The 26,376-nt window shown below is 45.8% G+C and overlaps 1 protein-coding gene across 2 annotated transcripts in view; it reads left to right on the top strand.

The window, feature by feature from the left end:
• Positions 1-26,376, top strand: part of SYNE1 (spectrin repeat containing nuclear envelope protein 1) — a 1,478,055-nt gene that overhangs the window by 1,022,397 nt on the left and 429,282 nt on the right. The window contains exons 97-98 of one of the 2 annotated variants that reach the window (XM_069234720.1): positions 19,942-20,133; positions 21,460-21,507. In XM_069234720.1, the coding sequence (XP_069090821.1) occupies positions 19,942-20,133; positions 21,460-21,507 (240 nt within the window). The remainder of the gene's footprint in view (positions 1-19,941; positions 20,134-21,459; positions 21,508-26,376) is intronic. The other variant, XM_069234721.1, reaches the window with a different exon arrangement.

Raw genomic sequence — 26,376 nt, 5'->3', positions numbered from 1 at the left:
GGGTTGTGCCTTTTACGTCCAGAACGTGCTCTCAGGGGAGGTTGCAGTCACTAGCCAGTGGGCTACTAGGTACCCTCCTGCCTGGTGACAACTTCCTGTAATGTTTGGCATCTAGCTTTCCCAGAGTGCTCTATTCAGCCCACTCCCAAGATGGTGGGAACCTCCTCTTGATTTGTGGTTCTTGGTAACCTATCCTAGAGGTGTGGTTACCTGTGGGCTACATGCCCATGGAAAAATCGGTTAAGGGAGTGTTTCCCTTTTCTCTGCCCCCAGTTCCAACCTGTCTACCCAAAAAAAGAGCAACCTCTCTCTAGTATGTTCACCATTTGCCCTATCCCTTTGGAGCTCCTCTTTTGGTCCAATACCCGGTGTAGCTTCCTGCAAAGAGGAGGCAACACCTTCTCCAGTGGTAAGCCTCCATTGTTACCTGGCCTGGGAGCCGTTAACATGTCTTCCCAGGTGGGCAGAAGGCTGTCTCTTGGCCAGCTTCAGTAAATACCGCTGGAAAACTGGACAACAGAGTAGCAACTTTCAAAAAGTTGCATGTGGCAACAAGTTACCTTACTATTACAAGTTACAATAATATTACAATGACATTATTATCGACTTAGGCATCGAGACAGGCTTAATGTAATGAGTTGTTTGATACCTTGCAGTGTCAACTTTGGTAGTCCTATTCACAAGTTAGCACAGCTGAGGGTCCAGCGTGTAACTGAGTTCTCACCAATGGGGCTACCAGTCTCTATCGCAGTAAAAAAGACAGTTTGGGTTTTTTACTCCTAGAGCATGTTAAACATGTGTTTTACTTTTGTAATATGCTGCATCCTGCCTTAGGGCTCAGTTGACCTGCTGCAGGGGTGACATGTACATATTAAACAAACATTGGCAAAGCCGATGGGTTTTGCCTATGCGAATGCTATTGGCTATGCCATTATCCTTTAGGCCATGTTGTACGCCAGCATATCTGCTGTTCAGCATGGCTGAAAGTTAGTGGGGTAAATAGGAATGTCATGGAGTGCGGTGGAGTGATGTAGAATGTTGTAGAGTGGAAGGGCATAGAGTGTCAGTGAAGAGTGTTGTAGAGTGGAGTGGCATAGTGTTGTGGAGTGTTGTAGAGCAGAGTGGAATGGCATTGCATAGAATGGAGTAAAGTATTGTAGAGTGACGTAAAGCAGAGTAGATTGCTTTTGAGTGGAATGGCACAAAGTGTAGTAGTGTAGAAGAGTGGAATGGCATAGAGTGGAGTAGAGTTGAGTGGTTAACAGTAGTATGGAGTGGCATAGAATGTCACAGTGTGAAGTGGCGTAGAGTGGAGGAGTAGAGTAGTGTGTTGAAGAATAGAGTAAAATGGCATGAAGTGGCATAGAGAGAGTTGCATAGAGCATTGTAGAGTGGTGTGGTGTTTTAAAGTGACATAGAATGGAGTAGAGTGGTGTGGCATAGAGTGGAGTGGACAAGAGTTTAATGGAGTAGAGTTGAATAGAGTGGAGTATTGTAGAGTGACATAGAGTGGAGTAGAGTAGAGTGGCCTAGAGTGAAGTGGTGTAAAGTACAATGGTGCAGAGTAGATTGGTGTAGAGTGCAGTGTCTTAGAGTGCATTGATTTGAGTGCAGTGGCGCAGATTAGAGTGGTGTAGAGTAGATTGCAGTGGTGTAGAATTTAATGGCGGAAAGTGCAGTCTTGCAGAGAATAGTGACGTAGAGTAAAGTGGTGCAGAGTATTTTTTTTTCTTTCCAGTGATGAGCATCTATTATTGAATGTCATGACCTCTCTTTGTAGGTCCAGATGGATGCCTGGTAGGCTCAGAGAGTTGTGAAGCGTTATTAGCTGCTTTGTATATTTGTGTTTATTTAATTTTAATGTGTGTTAGACTTTAGGGTTCATTTTACATTTTGTATGTATTTCTTGTTTTGCTCTGTGCACGTCATTATTGGTGTTTTCATTATTTGTATATGCGTCTTCAAGCTTCTTTCAGTTTTGTATTTTGTTATGTTTTATACCTAGAAGGGAAACTCAGCTAAGGGTGAATACATGTGCAGTCATTCTGTTTTCTTGACCCATGATATTGATAATTGTTGCAAGCTCCAACCCATGCAACATGGACTACTGCCCCTTTTCTAAGGATGATGGTTGGCGGGAGTAATTTTTAAAGTAAAGCAAAGAGGTGTAGGATTTCACTAGAGCTTACTGTGGCTATTTTAGGCATTTCTGAATTAAGTAAAGCATTCATCATGTGTGCAGGTCTGAGCTCAATGTGAAAACCAGTTCCAACATGTACCTTAATTTGTGATGAGTTCAGAAAAATCAATGTGACTCAGGCGACCACACTTGCTTTAGTTTTGGTTGCGCTTGTGAGAAAGTTTTCTCATATTTTATCGTTTCCTGAACGCCGTCTTGCAAAACAGTCTGCAATCTGATTTTATGAGTCAATTACTTTAAGCATGTTGATTTCACTTCTTTTGAGTCACTGAAAAAATATGTATCGCTTTCTGTTATCCGTGCAACTAACACAGCTAAATGGAACTTAACATTTCCTAATGGGTACAAATGGAAACAGAAATCATGCACTCTTATCTGAATGTTGTATACACATTTTGTCTGATTTTCCTGTTTCTGTAACTTTGATTTGGGAATAACTAAAATAATGATTCCAGGACTCAAATTATGAGGAATTTAAAGTACAATCTGATAATGCAGTTGGCTTTTAAATTACTGTTTTGACAGTGCCACTTTAAGAAAGTTGGTATTTTCCTACCTAAAGCTTCTAGTAGCCCTTTCACCGATAACCCCCAGTTGACATCTGGCATCCTGCTGGGAGGTGTGAATAGCTCTCAAGCAAGGGAAGTAAAGGGACTTCGCTGGGAGGAGGTAGAGCCCTTTCCTTACAGGGTGGCCTGGAGGGATGTGACCATCAACTGTTGAGGCTTCAAAGGGGCAGCCCGTGCCAAAGAAAGATGTAACCAACACCTAGGCCTGCCATGCCATTGTCTAAGTAGCCAGAGTGGTGCCAGTCCCAGTGGGGTGGAAAACCTGTCCCTTGACTGTTTTTTCACAGATAGTCCCTCATTTCCCTAGATAGACCTCCGTTTTGTTTCCTGAGCTGTGACCCAGGGATGAAAGGTTCCTGCATGTTTGATTTTGTCAGAGCAGGACACCGTGGGTTTATTTAGGGCCAACCCCTGAGGAAATGAGGTCAACGTTGGTAGGGTTGCTCATGGGACTGTTACTCCTATTGGTCAGGCAGATCCCCTCATCCACAAGCTAATGCCAGGCATAAAAGTGGCACCCCTGGCCACCTCATTCACAAAGAAAGTCTAATTGTTGAACCAAAGGGTTGGAATTCAGGATAAGGGCTGACCCTGCAGTTGTACCTGTGGGGAGAAATCTTAAAGGCTGGACTTGCTCCCATTTGAACACAGGACAGAACTGTGGACTGTAAGGGCTAGTAAACTAACCCTCAGTGAAGCTCCAGGAACACAAAAGCTGTAAGGTATTCCCAATAAAGAGGAGCCCAGCTGACCAGTTCCAACTGAATGTACCCTGGACCCTTCAGGTGGCTTCTGGGAGTTTTGAGTTCTAACTCATCAAGTGGTGCCCCAAAGGCTCCTCCACCCTTGGCTGGGGTTACTCTCTTCCACTCAAGATTGCAAAGTGGACACATAGAAAGCTTTTCTTATTTTTTTTCTAAATGAACCAGACTTAACCGCAGCTGCTGATTTCACATTGCTGATCTGAATCAATTTGCTAGTTTGCTCTGCTAAAAGCAGTTTGACGTCTGTAAAAGTTTCTAAGTCCCAATGTGGAGGATTTCACTGTGGATCAATGCAGAGCAAAAAGCCATCATTGTCCTGATGTTGGGTCCAGCCAGCAGCCCGCCTTGCTGATGAGAAAATTCCTCCATAAATAAAGACAAAGGGCCTGATTTAGAGTTCGTCGGACATGTTACTCTGTCACAAACGTGACCGGTATCTTGTCTGCCATATTGTGATCTCCACAGGCATGGGATTGTAATACGGCGGACAGGATATCCATCACGTTTGTGATGGAGTAACCCCCTTTGCCAAACTTTAAATCAGGTCCTGTAGGAAAATGGCTTCCTGTTGCAGTTACCCCCCCCCACTTTTTGCCTGATATTGATGCTGACTTGACTAAGAAGTGTGCTGGGACCCTGATACCCAGGCCCCAGCACCAGTGTTCTTTCACTAAAAATGTACCATTGTTTCCACAATTGGCACACCCCTGGCACACGGATAAGTCCCTTGTAAAAGGTACCAGTGGTTCCAAGGGGCCCTGTGACCAGGGAAGGTCCCTAAGGGCTGCGGCATGTGTTATGCCACCATAAGGGACCCCTCACTGAACACATGCACACTGCCATTGCAGATTGTGTGTGTTGGTGGGGAGAAAAAGGCAAAGTCGACATGGCATTCCCCTCAGGATGCCATGCACACAAAAGACTGCTTGTGGCATAGGTAAGTCACCCCTCTAGCAGGCCTTACAGCTCTAAGGCAGGGTGCACTATACCACAGGTGAGGGCATGGCTGCATGAGCAATATGCCCCTACAGTGTCTAAGGGGGTCATTCCTACCCCGGCGGGCGGCGGGCGCCGCCCGCCAGGCGTTGACCGCCAAAAGACCGTTCCGCGGTCAAATGACCGTGGCGGTCATTTTGACTTTCCCGCTGGGCTGGCGGGCGACCGCCAAAAGGCCGCCCGCCTGCCCAGCGGGAAAGCACCAGCAACGATGAAGCCGGCTCCGAATGGAGCCGGCGGAGTTGCTGGTGTGCGACGGGTGCAGATTGCAGACACTGAAAATCTTAATGGGGCCCTCTTAGGGTGCCCCTGCAGTGCCCATGCCAGTGACATGGGCACCAGGGGCCCCACGACACCCGTTCCCGCCATCCTGTTTCTGGCGGTGAAAACCGCCAGAAACAGGATGGCGGGAAGGGGGTCGGAATCCCCATGGCGGCGCTGCTTGCAGCGCCGCCGTGGAGGATTCCCTGGGGCAGGGGAAAACCGGCGGTCAGAATTGCCCCTGAAGCACCGCCAGCCTGTTGGCGGTGCTTCCTCCGTGGACCGCCAGGGTCGGAATGACCCCCTAAGTCTATTCTTAGACATTGTAAGTACAGTGTGGCCATAATAAGTATATGGTCTGGGAGTTTGTCAAAACGAACTCCACAGCTCTATAATGGCTACACCTAATACCAAGAAGTTTGATATTAAACTTCTCAGAATAATAAACCCACACTGATGACAGTGCTGGATTTATTAAAAAATGCACACAGAGGGCATCTTAGAGATGCCCCCTGTATTTTACTCAATCCTTCAGTGCAGGACTGACAAGTCTGTGCCAGCCTGCTACTGAGATGAGTTTCTGACCCCCTGGGGTGAGGGCCTTTGTGCTCTCTAGGGCCAGAAACAAAGCCTGTACTGGGTGGAGGGGCTTCACACCTCTCACCTGCAGGAACTATAACACCTAGCAGTGAACCTGAAAGGCTCAGACTTTGTGTTACAATGCCCAAGGGAACTCCAGCTAGTGGAGATGCCCACCCCCCGGACACAGCCTCCACTTGAGGCGCAAGTCTGTAGGAGATAATGAGAAAAACAAGGAGGAGTCATCCTCCAGCCAGGACAGCCCCTAAGGTTTACTGAGCTGAGGTGACCCATGCATTAGGAAATCCTCAATCTTGTTTTGGAGAATTCCCCCCAATAGGATTAGGGATGTGCCCCCCCCCTCTCCACAGGGAGGAGGCACAAAGAGGTTGTAGCCACCGATCAGGACAGTAGTCATTGGCTACTGCTCCCCAGACCTAAACACCCTCCTAAATTAAGTATTTAGGGGCGACCCTGAACCCAGGAAATCAGATTCCTGCAACCTACAACAAGAAAAAGGACTTCTGGCCTGAAAGCCCCGCAGAGATGAGGGAGACAACAGATGACTTGGCCCCAGTCCTACCGGCCTGTCTCCAGATTCAAAGAACTTGCACAGCGACGCTTCCAGCGGGACCAGCTACCTCTGAGGACTCAAGAGGACTGCCCTGCACCCAAAGGACCAAGAACCTTTCGAGAACAGCGGCACTGTTCAGAAACAGCAACAAACTTGCAACAAAGAAGCAACTTTAAAAGACTCTCACTTCCCGCCAGAAGCGTGAGACTTCACACTCTGCACCCAATGCCCCCGGCTTGACTCCAGGACAACCAACACTGCAGAAATGACTCCCAGGCGACTCCAATGACGTGGACACGCTGAGTTGACATCCCTGCACCCCCACAGGGACGGCTGCATAGAGGATCCAGAGGCTCCCCCTGACCGTGACTGCCTGGTAACAAAGGAATCCGATGCCTGGACCAAGCACTGCACCTGCAGCCCCCAGGACTGAGAAGAACCACCTACCAATGCAGGAGTGACCAGCAGGCGGCCCTCATCCTAGCCCAGTCAGTGGCTGGCCCGAGAAGCCCCCCAGTGCCCTGCCTGCATCGCCAGAGTGACCCGTGGATCCCTCCATTGATTTCTACAGCAAACCCAACGCTTACTTTGCACACTGCACCCGGCCTCCCCTGTGCCACTGAGGGTATGTTTTGTGTGCTTGTGTGTGTCCCCCCCCCCAGTTCTCTACAAAACCCCCCTGGTCTGCTCCCTGAGGTCGCAGGTACTTACCTGCTAGCAGACTGAAACCGGAGCACCCCTGTTCTCCATAGGTACCTATGTGTTTTGGGCCCTACTTTGACCTCTGCACCTGACTGGCCCTGTGTTGCTGGTGCTGTGGCTTTGGGGTTGCCTTGAACCCCCAACAGTGGGTTGCCTATGCCCAGGAGACTGACTGTGTAAGTGCTTTACTCACCTGAGAAACTAACCAAAACTTACCTCCCCAGAAATGTTGATTTTTGCACTCTGTCCACTTTTAAAATAGCTATTTACCATTTTAACCAAAACTGTGTGTACTACTGTTTTAAATCAAAGTTCTATACTTACCTGTGTGAAGTACCTTGCATTTTAGGTACTTACCTTACATTTGAATCTTGTGGTTCTAAAGATAAATTAAGAAAATATATGTTTCCATTTAAAAACCTATTGGCCTGTAGTTAAGTCTTTGAGTGTGTGTTCCTCATTTATTGCCTGTGTGTGCACAACAAATGCTTAACACTACCCTCTGTAAGTCTACTGCTCGACCACACTACCACAAAATAGCGCATTAGTATCATCTAATTTTGCCACTATCAACCTCTAAGGGGAACCCTTGGACTCTGTGCACACTATCTCTCACTTTGAGATAGTATATACAGAGCCAACTTCCGACAGGCCTTAAGTCCCTGTTGCTGTGTACTCCCCGCACGTTTTACTTTGACCCTCCCTAGCACCACCAGATACCCTCAGTTGGAACTTTGCAATTTTTGGTGCCCAAAAACTCAGAACGTTCTAAAAATCATATCTCCGGTTCCCCTGATACAACTTTTGTCATTTTTATGTCTATTTGCTCAGTAAAATCTATACTATTTTCATAAACTAGAATGAGGTTTTTGTTGAGTTCCAGATGTATTAACTGTTTTGGTATTGATAAATGCTTTACACTTGTTCCTTCGAGTTACGCCTGAATGCTGTGTGCCACAGCCACCCAGGACTGAGCTAGGGTTTAAATTAAATTAATGCAACTGGACCTGATATGGAATAGTGACATTATTACCTGGTGAGGTCACACAAACACCCCAACTAGTAATCCACTTTCTCAAACAACATATGGCTAATTACTCCATATTACAATTTTCTTCTTCAGCTGTTGATACTTCAGTTTCTCGGTCAGCTGAGTATTTTCTGTAGGGGCCTCAAATGTCATTTAGTCTGAATTTGCACTATAATAGTGTGACATATACCTCATTGAATACAGTATATTGTGAAAGGTCCTTCAGCCGACCACCCAGTGTGGGATTTGTGCAGCGTCCCAAGTTCATGGCTACTATAAGTTGGCATAACAGTAGTGCTAAAGCAATATGTTTCCTATATTGTTTAGCAACTTCTTTTACATACCCCTTAATCCCTGTATCGCTGATATGAACTGTTCTCAGTATATCCATAGATTTCAGAATAACCAGGCCAGATGCAAGAATTAATGAGCCCCATTCTAGCCAGGCTTTATGCCATGTGATATATTTTATGTATAAATTTGTCGATTGATGAGTCTGTGTCTCTGGCTGCGATCTGGAGATCGAGGACCTTCTACCATCTTAGCAGTTAGTAAATACGGTACCCTCTCTAGCCTCGTCACCACCCTCAAGCAGAGCAGCCCTCTGCAAAGGGGCATTCATCCACTCTGGATTGCCAGAGACAAGCCACTGGGCCCTCACTGTATTTTGGAGATGGTCGGCACCAACAGTGAACTTCGGATGTACCACGCAACTTCAGATCGGTGCTAAAGAAATTAGTGATACCTGCCTTCTCAGCACCAACCACACCTGTGCCTCCACTTAGGCACCTACCTGACCATTAGCACCAAAGCCACCTTGGGAGCTGAAACCCTCAACATCGATCAGCAAGTCCGAACTCAGCTCCAGCACTATGGAACCAGTTCTCCACAAACTTCAGAGGAGATCGATGCTTGACACCATAACTTGGTCATCCATACCCTACGGGGACTACAGCTGCTCAATCCTCTAAACATCAGCTATCCTTTGAGGAGGCCGTGGACATTCCAACCTCACCAAAGCAACACAAGATGGCAGAGAAGGCTACTATCCCCTTACCCTTCACATATACATCACCCAACCCTCTTACACAACCTTCACCTTCCCCACCTGCTTTACCAAGGAATCCCCTTGACATTACACCTCAGGGGTCCTTCTCATTCTGACACAGGTGGTCATAACGGGTAGACATATTTGACACTCCTCTGCAGGGTGACACATTGGGACTCCTATATGCAGACCCACCAGGGGATACAGACTCCAGCAAACACCCTGCCCCCCCTCCCAGCCGGATGATTCCACATCCTCTTAGGAACTTATTGATAGGGCTGCCTCCTTCCATAAGGTGGATCTTTAAACGGAGCATTAGGAAAAGGACTTCCTCTTGAAAAACCTGTTGTCGACACGCCACTCCACTCAATACCTTCCTACGCTCAAAGGAATGGTTTGCCACATGATGGACACATTTCTAGAATCCATTAGTGCTAAGGTTATAACTCGCAGGGTAGACAAAAAGAATAAGGTTTCCCCTACTGACCCCATTTATTTACATTTATGGGCAATTCCCAGCAGACCCCCGGGGTGTCACTACAGTCCCTAAGAGGGCCAACTCTTACTTGCTGCTGATGCCCCTCCACTAGACAAGGAGAGCAAGCATATAGACGCTATGGGGAAAAGGGTAGTCGTGCAATTAGCCAGTCATTGGTGCATTGCTAATTCCATTAGGCTACACTGGGACAAAATGGAGGAGCACCTCCAGCATCTCCCAGAAGAGCACAGGAAAAGAGGGTATGAGATTGTCTCAGAGGGGAAACAGATCTCTAACATCCCTATGTGCTGTCCTTTAGATGCCACTGACACGGCAGCCAGTGGAGTAAACTCTAGCCTCCTTCTGTGCAGGCAGCCCTGGATCTGTATTTCTGGCTTTCAACAGGACATGCTTCACATGCTGTTTGGTGGTCAGCAACTATTCGAGTCTCCAGTTAGACCAAACGTTAGTAAAAATTTAAAAAGAGACAGAGATGGCAAAGGCTATGGATGCACTTCAAACACTGACTCCTTTCGTCTCACCCTACCGTGGAGGCTTAAAGTATAGTTCCTTTGATGGCTCCTCATCATACCAATGTCCAAATGCCCAACAGCCCTCTCCCAGAGGCCTCGCAGCGGATTTTACAGAGGCAGCAATTCTAAAGGCAGAATTTCTAAAGGTGGCTCCAACGAAGGAGCTGCGACTACCACCAAACCCTGACTACACACCCATGTCGGGGGCGTCTTCAACAGTTCTTTCCTACGTGGTGGAATGTCACCTCCAATCAGTGGGTTTTGGACATTATTTACCGTGGTTATTACCTGGAGCTCATACCCATGCCTCCTATCAATCTACCTTGCAAACACAAACTCTCCCTGGAACACTCAAGGAAGAGGTCCAAACACTGCTGCTGAAAGGGGCGATAGAACCCAGTTCCCTTCATCAATAATGCATGGTAGTATACTCTCTGTACTTCCTAATTCCCAAAAAGAATGGGTCCTTCAGACCCATTCTGGACCTCAGGCCCCTCTTCGAATACATCCTATCAGAGCACTTTCAAATGGTCACTCTTCAGGATGTTATACCACTTCTGCAAGAGAGCAAATTAATGACCACCCTCAGCCTGAAAGATGCTTATTTCCACATACCAATGTAACCAGCGCAGCAGCGATATCTCCGATTTATGGTCAAGACAAAGCATTACTGGTTCAAAGTGCTCCCTTTCGGAGTTGCCACTGCACCATGTGTGTTCACCAGGTGTCTTACGGTGGTGGCTGCTCATTTGCACAGACTGGGCGTTCATGTCTTCTGCTATCTGGACAGCTGGCTGATAGTAAGTGCAACCCATCAGCAATTCTGCAAATACAGTACACAATAAACCTCACCTGTAGTTTACCATCAGTGCCACAAAATTCCACCAACTCACCCTCCAGATACAACTCAACCCAGGGGCAATTCTCAACTCAGATGTTGGCATAGCCTATCAGAACCCAGTCAGAATCCAGTCTTTTCAAGCATTACACCCTCTTTTCCTACTGGACTCTCAGGTCTTGGTCATGACAGTCATGCGCCATCTTGATAGCGGCCTCCTGCATTGCTATGCAAGACTGCACAAGTGTCCATTGCAGGAATGCCTGGTGCAACTGTGGTCTCAAGCAGAGGGTCATTGGGATGATCTAGTGTTATTCGTTTGCCGCAATTGTTGCTCTCTACAGTGGTGGCACACCAGCAACTTCTTACTGGGGTGGCCTTTTCTTGACCCGATTCCTCAGAGTACCAAGGGAAGCCTCCCTTACGGGGTGGGACACACACCTACAGGATCTGACTGTCCAGAGCCAGTGGGAGCCCAAACACCAGGTTCTCTGCATCATGGTCATACGTATTCCTTTTTAGACTCTTAGAGACATTATCCTCTAATGAGCCTTCTGTTCCCCTATGTTCTTAACCTTACCAGCATACACCCCCATTAAACCTAGCAGTAGCAATTGGTGACTTGCTTGGTAATTTTATTTCTCACCCCATCTGGATCTCTGTAATTATCCAGTAAGTCTAATTTCAGCACTCCCTCTGGTTCTTTTAACCAAGAGGTTGAGTCCGCCCAAGTAGTATCATCTTACTTGGGTGGGGCTAGGTGGTCAAATGATGAAGCAAGACACTATTATGTGTGTGAGACCACCTAGTCCGTAAGGGAACTCCCCCTTCCACTTGTAGAACTACATAGCACCCTCCTACGTGGATACTTTCCCACCATGACTTCCCCACTTCAGAGTCTTAAGTGACTCCAACACGGTGCACTGGGTTAATCGACCTAGGCCCACCCTCAGTTCCTACTACCCCACACCTTTAGTGATGATATAGTTTCCTTTGGGAGTTGGTGTGGGTTAGCAACACTCCCAGTGCTCTCCTTTTGTGTGTTATTCTCTGCATCAACCACCTTGGTTTTATAGTCGTTCATCTAGAATTGTAGGCTTTCCTTCTTCAACTGACAGGCAGTTTTGTTGTCGTCCGGACGGACAACATGACAACAATATATTTCCTTCAGAAACATGGGGACACCTGGTCTACCCAACTCTTGCAGCTAGCCCAGAGCATTTGGAGGTGGACTCTCTGCCACAAAGTCCATCTGCTAGCAAAATACCTTCCTGTAATGGACAGCAACCTTGCAGACCTCCTTACAGGATGTGGCAACAAGTGGAAACTCCATCCACAAGTCCTCCGCAAGTACTTCTGGCATTGAGGCTTCCCATAAATAGACCATTTTGCCACAGCAGAAAATGCCAAATTCCCAGACTTCGCCTCTAGGTTCCCACACCTGCAATCCAAAGCAATGCACTATGGATAGGTTGGTCGGGGATATTTTCCTGTGCTTTTCTGCCTCTCCCAGTAGTTCAGAGGTTCCAGCAGACATATTTTACCCTCATCCTGGTTACTCCCATATGGGACCACCAACCCTGGGTCACAATGCTGCTTGAACTCCCTCAGGTTCCGCACAAGATTCTCCCCGTCAGGCCAGACTTTTTCCACGCAGAACCATGAGAAAATCAAGCCCCAGACCCTAGGTCGCTCAGTCTTGCGATCTGGCTCCTGAGGTCATTGAATTTAGATACCTTATTGTTCCACCTGAGAACATTCTCAGAGAAGCATACAGACACACCACCCTTGCATGCTATGCAGCCAAGTGTAAGAGGTTTGTCTGCTATTGTCACTCAACACATATTGTTCCCTCAACGGGCAAAGTGCTGGACATTGTCTGCTGATTGTTTCATTTGCAAAGTTCTGGCCTAGCCTTCACCTCCATATGGCTACATCTAGCTCATGTGGACGCCTACATTCAGAACGGACATCATATTTCTCTCTTCAGAATTCCAGTCACTAAGCCTTTTATGGAGGAGATCAAAAAAGTAATTCCCCCTTAGATTCCACCAATCATTCCCCCTTAGATTCCACCAACCCCGGCATAGCATCTCAACATCGTACAGACAAGACTCATGTGTCCTCTGTTTGAGCCCACCACTCCTGCCCCTTAAGTTTCTTTATTCAAAAGTGGCATTCTTAGTTGCTGTCACTTCACTTAGGACTGTCAGTGAGCTGCAGGTATTAATCTTAAAAGAACCTTTCTTCCAGGTTTATAAGGATAGAATTGTCCTTCGCACCAACCCCAAATTCCCCCCGTAAGGTGTTCCTCCAGCTCCACCTTAATCATGTCTATTGAACTACCTGTTATTTTCCCACAACCCTACTTAGTCGAAACCAGGAGGATGGAAGGGTGATAGGCAAATTAGCAAAGTAATATAGCAATCTGGGCAGCATGACCATCTTGATAAGAGATACATGGGCCATAGTCGGCAAGCGCAGGGAGCGCCAGAAAGTGACATTGGTCCGCAAAGCCCTAATTGCTGGACCCAAGTTGCCCGCGTCTCATGATAGATCCGTATGCCCAGATAACGGAAGGTTATGTGGCCCCCAGGAAACTTCCTCCGGACAAGAAAGCGGCCGTCTCGATCCATGGACCGCCGGGAAGACATGTCTTATTGAGACCAGAACAGGCCCCAAACTCATCTAACAGCTGGAACGCTTGGGGTAGGGATTCTAGTCCATTGTGGAGGTAGATAAGTAGATCATCTGCATACAGGGAGACTATATGGAAACTTCCCCATTGACATATGCCCCATTCTTGGGCCTTATCTCAGACTCTGCCGCCACGGGTTCTATGGCAATGGCGAATAGCAAGGGGATAGAGGGCATCCCTGCTGAGTTCCTCTATGTATACCATAGCTGCAGGAGAACGTTCGTCCTGTCCTGACCCGGGCCGGGGGTTGTGTGTAAAGTAGCCTAACCCAGGCACCCCAGGTCCCGCCCAAGCCCAGCCGCTCCATAGTGGCATCCAAAAATTCCCAGCTCAGCGTGTCAATGGCGTTTTCAAAATCCACTAACACGATCATTTCTGCCGGAAGCGGGTGTGAGCATCATCGTAGATCAGGGAATATAACCTATGGAGATTATTCGGAGGTGCTGCGGGTAGGAATTAACCCGCACTGGTCCCCCTGTATGAGAGCGCTCATGTGGGGCAGCAGTCATGCGGCAAGAGCTTTGCTAAGGATCTTGAAGTCAGTGTTGAGCATGGACAGAGGCCTGAAGTTAGTAACCCGCCTGTCAACCTGCGCAGTCTTGGGTAATGGGATCAATATAGCCTCTCTGGTTGTGGCCGGCAACAGTTTGGTCTCATGGGCTTCGGCATACATCTCTGCCAATCTAGGGGCTAGGACATCACATCCCAGTCTATAGAGCTCAGAGGGCAAGCCGTCAGCATCCGAAGTCTTACCCGCTGCTAGCGTTTTAATGGCTGCCTTAATCTCCCCTACGGAGATCTGTACAGCCAAGTCATCCCTATCCTCGTCAGTCAGAACAGTCTGAGGCAGTGCAGATAGAAAGCCATCCCTTATGGTAGCTGAGTCCACATGAATGGAGTTGTACAAGGATTTATAGTAAGCTGTGAATTCAGCATTGATCTGAGTAGGTGTGTAAATAACATTTCCCTCCCTAGTCAATAGGTGGGTGATCGGTCTCCCTCCAGTCTCCGGACGAAACAGCCACGCCAGTAGCCTCCCAGCCCTCCCCTCCTCATTGTGTACTTTGGCCAGATAGGTCCTGTAGTCATGACATCTAAGACATTCTAGCGCCGATGAGTATTTCTCCCTGAGCTCCAGCAGATTTGCCTGTGCCTCTGGTGAACCATCTAGGTCATTGTCGCTTCTATGTAAATCGTCCTCTAAGTGTCCAAGGTCCCGGCGGATGCCCTCCGTCTGCTGAAGGCAATGGCCTGCACCACTACCTTTTAGGCCTCCCATTCAATGCCCCTACTGGTCGCCGAGCCGGGTTCAATGTCAAATATTCCGACAACCTATTGAGTAGTGCTGTGCGGAATACATCATCCTCCAATGCTGTTGAGTGCAAGCGCCACATCGGAATGGGCTGGCGAGTCTCCATCGTGGTTAGATGGATCAACAGCACACTATGATCATATACAGTCCTGCCCAAGTATTCAGAGTACGTTGCCAAATCACTCAGAGAGGTTGAGCAGAAAATCTATTCTAGTGTGCACATGCTAGAGGTGGGAATAGTATGAGTAGTCTACGCCAAGTGGGTTCTGGAGGTGCCAGATATCTACCAGGTCCCAATGTGAAATCCAGGTAGACATGCCCTTGGCCACTCTGACAGCAGCTGCCCCTCGCAACGGGGCGGTTGAACGGTCCAAGTCAGGGTCCAGTACCCCACTGAAGTCCCCCCCAAGTAGGAACGGAACATTAACAAAACGTGCCAGCCGAGCAGATAATGTGTGTAGGAACTGAAGCTGGTCCCGATCGGGGCGTATATACTGCCCAGGACCAGCGGTCTGCCATACAGTCGCCTCTTCACTAAAATATATCGACCCTCTTTATCTTTTTCAATATTGATGGGCTCAAAGGGGACCCCTGCTCTCACCCATACCACCACCCCTCTTGCATAGGCCCAGTACATGGTTGCAAACTGCTGCCCCCGCCAGCGCCGACGTACGCAGTCTGCTTCCACCTGGGTGAGGTGAGTTTCCTGCAACATGGCAATCTGTACCCCCCTGCGCTTCATATAGGAAAGTATCTTGTGACATTTCGCAATCGAACCCATACCCCTGACATTCCAAGGCAGTATTTTAGAAAAAGGACGTGTTGTAGCCATATCTTCCAAGAGGTCCGTCAGGGAGCTCATACCTCCCTCCCACGCAGCTCCCCAATGACCAATGCAGTGGCACATCACACATGGCTAAGGGACCACAGGCTAAAACAGACAATATTAACATTCCCCATCTCCCCGTCCCAAGAGCAGACAAGCAACTGCTGCCCGCCCAAATCATCCGACTGGATCGTTCGGTGGGTGATGTGGGGGGGGCACAGAGCACAAAAGCGGTCTACCAGTGCCCCCGCTGTCCCACCACTGAGCCGGTTAGGAGCAACAGAGATGAGAGTATGTAGGACCACCGATCTTAAACGATGTCGTCTGATGTCTGTGGCGTCACGTGGTGGAGACCCTCCGCCACACTGGGCATTGATTCTACATCCGTGGAGTCTTCTCCGTTCAATGATTCAGGCTCCGATCTCTGGCCATCCTCAGAGCTTCTTGCCTCCGTCATGGATGCCACCGTCCGCAGCGCGGCTCTCTTCCCCTGAGGCACCTGTTGGCTTGTGGGCTTTGTCAGCTGGCGGTCGCCCAGAGAGTCTTTGGTTTGCCGTCTCTTGCCACAACATTGAGGTTGTTTGCGATCCACTTATTTGGGGTGTGTAGGGCCCGCACGGTAGGACTCCAGCCATGTCCACACCTCATCAGGTTCCTGGAAGAAGTGTGTGGCGCCATCTAGCATAATCTTCAATTTAGATGGGAACAGCAAGGAATAACCGAGCCCCTCTTCCCGCAGGGCCCGCTTCACCTCCAGGAAGGTGGCACGTCAAGTTTGGACCGCCAGTGTAAAGTCTGGGAAAAAGGTGGCACGGCTACCCTCCACCTGGAAGGGGCCCTTCTCGCGGGCAGTCTGTAGAATCTTTGCCACTATCTGTCGGGGCGGTGTTCCCGGCTCTGACCTACGACTCGGGACTTGGTGCGCCCTCTCCAGAGCAAAGAAGGGCGTGAGGGGCATTCATTCATAATGGTGCACAGCCAAGTTTCTAAGTAGGCCACTGCATCAGTGCCCTCAATGCCTTCTGGCAGTCCTACAATTCGTATGTTATTGCACCGGCTGCGGCCCTCCACGTCCTCCGCACGACGCTCCAACACCTGAACCCGCTCAGATAGGCAGGTGAACTGAGCCCGGAGGGCCCTGTGTATGGGCTGCAGCTCCTTCAGGGATGTTTCAGTAGCTTCTACCCTGTCTGCCAGTTTGTGGTGATCAGTGCGTAAGTGACTTAGTTCAGAGGAAACCTTCCCAATTTCCTGACTCAGAGTTAGTTTGGTGTCTTCAATTGCCCCAAGGATCTTATTCAGGGTATCCTGCATCATGGTGGGTGCTGCACCCTCCTCCGGTTCATCACTGGCCAACCGGCGGACATGCCCCTGCTCCGCTTGGGGCGTTCCCTGTATTTTGTGCCTGAGTTTTCCCATAGTCAGATAGGCTCTGGGAGCAGCTGGGATCCAAGTCCGCCCAATGTCCAGCAGTGTGGGTGAGCCTCACAGCGTAGAACACCGGCGGCCCTCCGCTCGCAAACTCCTGTGCACAGCGAAGTAGTTCCCCCAGTCAATTCTTCACATGAGGGTCAGGTCTGCACCATCCCAGCAATTCCTGCCCCAGCATCTCCTATCTTCACCTGGACAGGACTGCCCGCCATGCAGGGGATGCTATGGGGGCATCCACAGCCCAGGCTCCACTTCAGGTACCCCCAGATGAGTCCCTCCAACGTCTGTAGGGTAGGGTGGGGCATGGCATCCCCACTGTTCACACTCCTTGGGGGGCCCTCCAGGACCCGCCTGTGCCGGGGCCCCAGAATCCATGGGTCTCCCTCGACCACCTCACTGTCTCCTCACCTCACCTCAGCTCAGGCTCCCCTCACTCCTCGCTTCCGCTCCTGTCAGGGGCCGCCTTCTGCTGCAGCATCGCCAGTGCTTAATATATGTATTCTATCTGGGCCGCTCTGCCAGTGCCTCTTTCGCTGTGCACAGAGCGGCACAGTGCATCTCCCACCCGAGCCGTGCCAGTCTTAGATGCACCCGCTCAGCTTGCGGCGTCTGCAATGGCTTCCGGAGTCCCGGGGGCCCGCCGGGTATCATTTGGGTCTCACCACCAGCGCCTCCAAAATCGCAGCCGGGGGCTGCGCACTGTTCCCCACTGCTCCACCGCAGCTCCCAGGTGGTCGCTGAGCTCAGCGGCACACATGTGCACCGCCAGTGATTCCGCGTCGGCAGCTGCCCCTCTGTCCCGTGGCCCACACAGGAGTCAGGGCGGGGTGCCCGCCCAGTCCACGCCGCCCACGGCAGCACCCGACTCCTCTAGAGACTCCATCTCCCGGGTCTCCTCTGGCTAATGGGTCCCCATCTGCTCTGCGTGCTGTGGGGGCCCCCCAACAGCCTGGGATTATCAGGATTCTAGGCGGGCCGACTCGGAGCTCCAGCTCTAAGCGGCCGCCATCTTAGGCAGTCAAGCTCCGCCCCTTCAGACGCATCTTTTATTCCGTATAATTTGACTTTCCTATCAAGTAGGAGATCTCTCTTACCACATTTTTCCTTTATCTGCATGCTTCTAGAACTGTATAAACTTTGCATAATCTGGATGTAATTAGTGGCTTAACATCTTGCACTGAGTGAACCAAGGATATGAGTGACATTTCAGAACTGTGGCATATAGATTGAACTTTCTTTAGCATTGTTATAACAATACGCTAGCTGATGGATTCTGCCATTTATAATGCCTTAGTAGGAAGGCTTTTGTTTTTTTATGTCTGTGCCGTCTATAAAATCGGCATGACAGTATATGTTGGTTTGCCGAAATGTGACCACTTTATCAGATGTTGAGTTAACCACAGGTCACATAGTCAGTAAATGTGGATAACTGGAAATGGACTCAAAAGCAGTCCTTCGTAGTTAACCTCTTCTGACCTCAGTTTCCTTCAGTTGATAATCTGCTTATGAGTGGGCTGAGTTTTTCAACCCCCCCGTTCAAACCCTTGTTTGAAATTCAGAGTTATGAAGAGCTTACCACATCTTCCCTTTACCTGCTGCGATAAAGCCTACACCCTTTGTTAAATTTTAGCTGTTGGAATTTCATAGGGAAAAGAGTATGATATTTACTGTGACATAAGAATTTTGAGCAGTAAGCAGAAAAATCCATGTTAGTCCCCAGAAACCTAGAATAGAGCATTTTATTGCATCAATAAATTCAATATCCATGAAAGTTTGATTTTATTATATGCACCATGTAGAACCTTTACCTCTGGGGCATTTGTAATCCGTGCCACAGTGTGAATGTACAGCATTGCCACATATCAGAGTAAGGAAATATTACTCAAAACTCGTAACTCTGGAACTCTTAATCTATAACATCTTCTCCTGTTATCACCTCCTGCTTAACTTCCCCAGCCCAGCTCTGCGCCATAATAGTATTTTAAGATGAATTTCCATAAAGAAAACTGGTAGGTTGGGGATAGGTGCAGGTATGTGCAATGCATACCCAGGCTTCACACATTTTAAACTGCAAAGTCAGAATTTCTGAGAGTGGGAAGAAGTATGTAGTATCATGTTTCCAGTAACTTGTGATCATTAGTAGCCTCAATATTTAAAGAGGTTCCAGAGTTTAAACAGGTGTTAAACTTTTTCATTTCCAAAAACATGTGATTAAGTGTTTAGTTTTTGTTGAAAACATTTTGTTTGTGTTTTCCTTTCAAATATTATTAAAGGGAGTACAACTTGATGTTATTCATTTTCATTTTATAATGTTAAATGATTTAACATAAAGTTCTGGACCTTTTTGATTGCTTTTGCACCCTTCTCCTCTGTTAAAGTGACCATAAGAACAGTGCAATCAAAGTTTGCTTTGAGAAATTGGTGTTTGTTGTCATTTAGAACTTAAGAGAAGCATGCTTGTTAAATAGTGTATACTGTTTCTTCCCATTACTTATTAAGTCAGGCATAGCATTGTCGAAGCTATGAGGCAAAATAAAGTGACTGTGGGTGCTTTGCTTTGTAAAATTATATAAGCCACAGATCTTCTTCTGTAAGTCGCTCTGCTATCTAAAGAGGATTAACTAAGGGACTACGTGTCCTGTCATGCCCACCAGAAGGAACACACAGCAAGAACAGTAGCGCGTCCAGAGAACTATCACTGTCCGAGTGCTGGGAGGAAGGTCCATAAATTTCAACAGTTAAACAGTGTGCTGGGCACTGCAGATTACCCAAGAGCTACCTTTTGTTTTGTTAGCTGTGGATGTTACATTACATTCCTGCGAGAATCAAATAAGCCACCATCATCTTATCCCTTGATAGCAACAGCTGCTGTTAACAGTGCAGCCATGCCTCTTATTTACAATCTCTAAGTACCATAATTGAGTGCCCAGAACTGGTCCTCAGGGCCTGAGGAGTCTTGCTGAACCCAAAGCAATAAGCAGGAATGGGGATTCTGATGAGCATAGATGCTGAGGCATTCAGGGGTGTTCGAGTTGTCTCTGCCTTGAAGCTTCCAGTTGTTTGACAATGTTTGACTGTGCCTCTTTGTTTTTGCTGCTGCAGAATATGCTGCTGGAAATAGAGCGAAAGGTTGTGACACTCTCAGAGCTCTCTGTGCACAATGAAAGTTTGCTTATGGAGGGAAAAGCCCAGACAAAGGAGGAGGCCGAGCAGCTCGCTGTGAAGCTTCGAACTCTGAAGGGCAGCTTATTGGAGCTGCAAAGAGTTCTACAGGACAAGCAGATCAACATTCAGGTAAGAGCAAATATATGAGTGGCTTTCTTCTTTGGACTGCAAAATTGCATTACTCAGAGTTTAATCTTTGTAGACTTAGCTTTCAAGATTTTTGTTACTGTTCTATTTCTCATAATGTTGCTTGTACTCTAAGTAACCTGAAAGGGGAAAATCCATTCATGTTAGTCATAAAAAAACTTCCCCAGTGCTCCAAGTCTTTCTAGCTAGCTTTGGACCTTTCTGATAAAGGTAAACCTACACTTCTGCGTAATTAACTTTTTTTAGTTTCACAAACTATGTTTTGATAGTAACGTTACGACTTCAGAGACTCTGCAACCGAGGTAGAGAATTCCACACTTAAGATGATTGGCCTGTCATATCTTTCTATGTGCAAATTACTCAACTGCAGAATTTCTGCAGTCATAAAGTTAATAATAAATCATAGTTTGTGAATACTTAGCAATAGTAAACTTAAACAAAAGTGTAAATTTACTTATGTGAATCAGGCACTTTGTGTTGAACAGCTACCAGCCTGTACAAGCATTAATTCCCAAGTCCATTCAGTGGACCTACCCAGGGCACAGTTTTGCTGTATCTCAGGTCAAAGGTAAATGAAGCACACTTTAAAGTACTTGATGATATATATCACTGATGGGTGGAGCTGGACGAGTAGTGCGCACAAGCTCCCCCATCTAGCACTCCCTACCATTGCCATCACCCCAGCATGTATGCTATCCACATGTTCATCAACGATATGAGAGGCTCTGCCTTGAGGATTTTACCTCTGTGAAGGTGTGTTAAGAAAGCACTTCATGGAGCTTTTCCACATCCTTACACCTTAGGCAGTGTATCCAGTGGTCCTGGGAAGGTCCAGTAGGGAACTAGAGATTGCAATGTTATAATATCTTTTAAGTAGCTTCTGCTCTTTATTCTGCTGCTTATTTTATGGTTCTGTGCTCATACACTTAAGTAAAGCGCATTGTACTGTTTATATTACAAAGCTTGCATTGGAAATCTCTACAATGTTATATCTCAAGAATTCCATGCATTCTGATCTAATTTCTCTTGACACAAGGAGGAATCATTGTTGAAAGTCACACAGCAGTGGTCGTTATCATAGGACTTTCTGACTTGTATGTTTAAGTGCTAATTTTGTTTTTTCATCTTTGTTAAATGCTGTCATATTTGTAAGAAAATTTGAATACAGAGCTGCTCGATGCCTTAGGAAATACGTATCCCACTCAGATTGAAATTATTTGATTTATTTATATTCTGTCTTGCTCTCTTGGATAGAATGTCTAAAATATTTGGTTAAGATTCATAACCATTATCTTGTTTATTTCTTAGGCTAAGCTAGCTTGGGGAGAGATGAAAGCACACAAGAAAGCAGAACACGTAATGTGTTTGATTTTTGGTTTTAGTTTGCTTTACCTTTCATGATTTTCTCCTCCTTCTCTTGGGTGTGTGTGGTGCAAATCAGGTGTCTTCCTATGCTTCCAAAAATTATTTGTTGACATTGCTGGCTATACTCCCTCAATCCAAGGTGCGGTGCATTAACACATTCTGTTGATTCTCCAGGCAGTCTTAGATCGCAGTGAACATACCTAACCATGTGATCTGAGAAAGTAAAAACAAATATTTTAGTTTGAAGCACTATGCATTCTAAAGGAAGTATTCAGCCACATTTTGCACGACTATGGCAATTTTCAAAGACAGAAATATATTCCAGTATTTTCTGCTTCTGTACATATCCATAAATGTGCAAATCGAAGTATGACTTTTTTTATTTTTTCAAATAGTAGAACATTTGTATGTGGCAGATATTATAAATACACCAGTACACTGTGTAAGCAAAACATGACTATCATGTAAAAAAAAAAAAGAAAAAAAAAAAAAGACTCTCCAAGGTATGAGACAGGTACAGTCAATAGAACAATCGACATAATCAGCTTGTGTTGACTGTCCTCTTAAAACAACTGTGGTTTTTGGTTATTTTATGAGACTAGTGATGCGATTAAAAACATATTTTGCTGAATATGAAAATTGAAGATGGTGTTTGCATCTTTCAAATCTACTATGTGTGAGTACTTCATGTGTTTCTTTGTACAGCCATTTACAATGCTAAATAACTGACAAAATCACTGGCCGTAGTTTTTAGCATCTGAACTTGTTCTTACTGTTTATATTATCAAAGAATGCAAATCTTTATGTCCCATTTAAAAATAAAATGCAGAATAAATTACTTATGACAGCCAAGAATGTAAGACGAAAGTTGAAATAGGCCTTCACCTCTGCTCAGCTCTTGGCTTGCATGCATGATGAGGTAATACTAAGTCCCATTTCACCAGTGGAAAGCCTCTGTCGCAGTCCATCTGATCACAGGTAATGTCCACTTGCCAGACCTTAATTGTGAGGTGAGTGATGACTGTGCCAGTCCTCCACAGGTATTATTTGAACTGCTCAATTAAATGGCAAAATGTGAATGAAAAGCCCCCAAGAAGACTTTGAATGACAAACGTTCACAGTTCACTGTAGTAGTATATCGTACATAAGGCTTATGTAGAATCTTGAACTTCTTTACTAGAAAAAAGAGTGAATTTCAAGAACTCATTTTGCTTTCTGGTCTTAAATCCTTACTTGGAGGAGGAGTATACATACTGCTTTGCATTATATTTGCTTACATTCTGATTTAAATACAGACCTTTCCGAAGTGACCTTTAATTCTGAGAAAAATTGACCCTTCCCAGATCTGCTTTATATCTTTACGGACACCCTCGACCAAGGACATGGTTGTTATTGTGCATCTTAGGGTGCCCACATCAGCTCTCACAAGGATAATTGGTTACTAAACTAACATTTGGAAAAGAGGCCCTCCATTCTTTAGAGCAGACTCTGCTAGTGCTGCTTTACTTAAAGGTGTTAGCCAATATAGGCCCACTCATTAGTCAGTCAGTGAGACTTGATGTCTTGTTTGGTTGCCCAAATGGTCACAGAAATCACACTCAAACTGCTATTAGTGCTTGAACCTTTTGTCCATCCATACTAGTTAGTCACTGTGGACAAGCAGATACGAGACCCATTTTGACACCCTTTTCCTGCAGTGTGTGGCGACAAGACAGTTTTTTAAGAGGTGTTTTGAAAGAAACAGAAAATATCAGAATCGATCAGAGAGGTCCATTTCTTTTTTATTAGAATGTGTTTATACATATTTATGCATGCCCAATTTTCAGACAGTGGTGGAGATAGCAGTTCAGTACAACAGAGTTGAAAGAAAACTGTTAAGATATCTGTTCCAGATGCTGAACGTCAGCTGTCTTTTCAAGCGATGGATTTTCCTACTCAGTATCACCTTTTAGAAGTAAAATAAACCAGGGAGCCATCCGAGTTGCATACTGAAATGCTTAGTTTTTTGTATAGCCTTTATTCCCCTTTATTCCAAATATGGCTCAATGTGCCACTGTATTCCTTTGAGTCCAGGAAACACAGGAAGCTCAATGTATAGGAAACAGCAGAAGTGTAATAGGGATGCCTGGTGAATTCCTTATTCTGGACTGCTCAATGTAGACATTTCAGGCCTTAAAATCATTTTATTCATATACCTAGTAATGAAAACTTTACTCTGCATAGAGGTGTCAACATTTGTCTTCAAATCATCACCTGAATCTTGCATGTTCTGGCACTTGTATCTCCTTTAGGCATATTAGAATCTTTGATTTTTTTTTGCTGCTCCAGAAGAGAAAGCACCTGAACCAAATAATGTAGGATGTTGAATTGTTTGTCACAAACGACGGACAGCTTTTCACCTTACAGTCCTGAGCAGAATCGTGGGTAAGGTACATGCGACTAAAAACACTGCTCTGGGAAGGATGTGCAATGAAAACGATGATGCACGCATGTTATGGTTGAAATCCACTTTTCGGATTAATGAGTCTTTTTCCATATTAACTTATTTACTCATATTAACTGGGCTTAAAGTTCTACCTTGAGTGAACAAGCTGGTGGCAGATGACCCCACCAGACTACAAATATTACAAGAGTAGCATACAGAAATCCAGTCTTGATGTCAATGATTCCACTTCACACTTGGACCCAATTCCTTGCTTTATCCTTTTTAACAAATATTTTGAGTTAATTAACTTGAAGTTTGATGTATCTGAATTTATATTTCATATACGCCTTACTTCAGTCAGAAGATTTAAGGAGCTGTAAGCTTTCTCCCCTGGCGAAATGTAATTCATGTTTATGACAGCTCGGTGGTCTATTACATGCTTATTTGATTTGCACCTAGTATTGTGTAAGACTGGGGCTTATAATCAACTACAGATTGAAAAAATCATGCAGTGTTTTTTTTGTTTAGTGCCCACATTGTATGCTGCAGACACAGCCATTTCTCTTGTATTGCACTCTGCTGTGATTTGTCAGGGAAACCTCTCCCTGAAACTATACTGGTGGATGCTGCTTGTAGGCCTATATCTTTTATAGGTTTTCTTAACAGTTGCAACATAGGTTTCAATTGAAGCTTTCTTCAGTCTCCTTTACCTTGATACTACTTTAGGGCTAGTGCTTGGTTTTGCTTGTTTGAGGTTCAGAATTTCGTTTCAGGTGGTGCTTTTTGCAGATGTACTGCTTGGCATTCGATTCAGTACATGAAAATGCAAAACACAGCAGCAAATGGAAAGACAGTGTTGTGACCAGGGCACTGGCCAGTTCATTATTACTGCAGCTGGAGGTGGTAACGTTAAAGAGTGACAGATCAAGGAAGGCAAACATCATGGAGAAATTATTGTTGGCATGTATGTTAATATTTCAGTCACTTTAAAAATTCACTCAAAAGTAAACATTGTCTTAACTGACAAATGGACATTTCTTTGCTGAAGACATTCTACAAAACTATAAGAGGTTCATGTAATATGATGGAAATATAAATATATTGGAACATGTTGTTTAACATACTAACATCTGTACTTGTATCAGCCTATTTAAGCTCAGTTAGGTGTTTAGGGAATTGAGTAGAGGCATGGTACTACATGCGCTATGTCTCAGTAAGATCATAGAACTGTGAGATGAAATTGCCCTTACTGGTTATGCCAATGGTTAGAAGTATCTTTGTAATACTTTGCCTCTTTCCAGAACCCAGAAAGACGTGCCCGCACTCCTCCATTGTGCCCTTTGTCCGGGTCCATAAACATTCTTAATGTACAGCTGCTCTCCATGTGCAATTGCAACGTGTGTGTTGCGACCTATGACAAAACTTGTGACGTGTTTCACAATTCAGTGTTAGCATGTACAAACACCTATCAGGTGGTTTACTGATTGATTGTATTGTTCTTCCTGTCTGTTGCAATTCTGACTTTAACCACAGTTTAAAAAAAAAACATTATTTGTAATATGTCCTGCATCACTATAAAAATGCATACATAGATGCACAAAACTGACCTACCAATCAAAAATCTAAAACTCCAAAAGCTTTCCTACAAACACTCCTCCACCTTCCAAAACTGAGTTTTACCTGCTGCAGTTGTATTGCTTTTTGCAGTTTATGGGTCTAACAACACTAAACGTTTTTTTCTTGCCAATAGTCACAGCAGATGGAATGGGGAGACTCAAACTACTTATAATTGCAGAAATTCCCTGCTCACGTAGCATTTATTTTTAACTAGGTAACACCTGTGCTCCACCACTTTGCTTCCCGTGCTAAGATTGTTGCTGTTTGAAAATGTTAGTTTGGCCAGGTTCAGGATATTAGTATCTGGTTTCAGCCTCTAAAACAAGGCTGAGAAATCTGCAGGGAAGGTGTGAATTCACAAACTAGATGAACAAGTAACTTCTGTTTCCCTCAAGAAAACGTTTTGCCAGTTCTGTGGTAGAGACATCCGGACTTTTCACTTTAAATTACCATCTCTTTATTTCCTAGGAGTTTTAAAAATCACTTCAATACAAGTCGAGCTTTTGGTGCACCCTGTTATACCTCCATTCCCACTGAATGGACAAAGCTAAGAAACTTGTCTTTCATTTACTGACGTAACTGAAGCATGGCGAAAAGACTGACTTCACGATATTGGAAAGCTCTGTAATGGGATTACCCAGTAATGCTTTGTAATCTCCTTGAAACAGTTTTGCTTGTTGGTGCACCTAACGCACAAAAATGTTGTTTAACAAATACAGCCTGGAGGATTATACTGTAGCCTCACAGTACTGCAAAGCTAGAGAGCACCGTGAGTGACAATAGCACAGCATATTATTAGAGGTGCAAAAAGGCTTTTT

The sequence above is a fragment of the Pleurodeles waltl genome, chromosome 5 (assembly GCF_031143425.1).
Source record: "Pleurodeles waltl isolate 20211129_DDA chromosome 5, aPleWal1.hap1.20221129, whole genome shotgun sequence".
NCBI lineage: Eukaryota > Metazoa > Chordata > Amphibia > Caudata > Salamandridae > Pleurodeles > Pleurodeles waltl.
The sequence above is the reverse complement of the archived record's forward strand: the minus strand, read 5'-3'. Positions and strand labels throughout refer to the sequence as shown.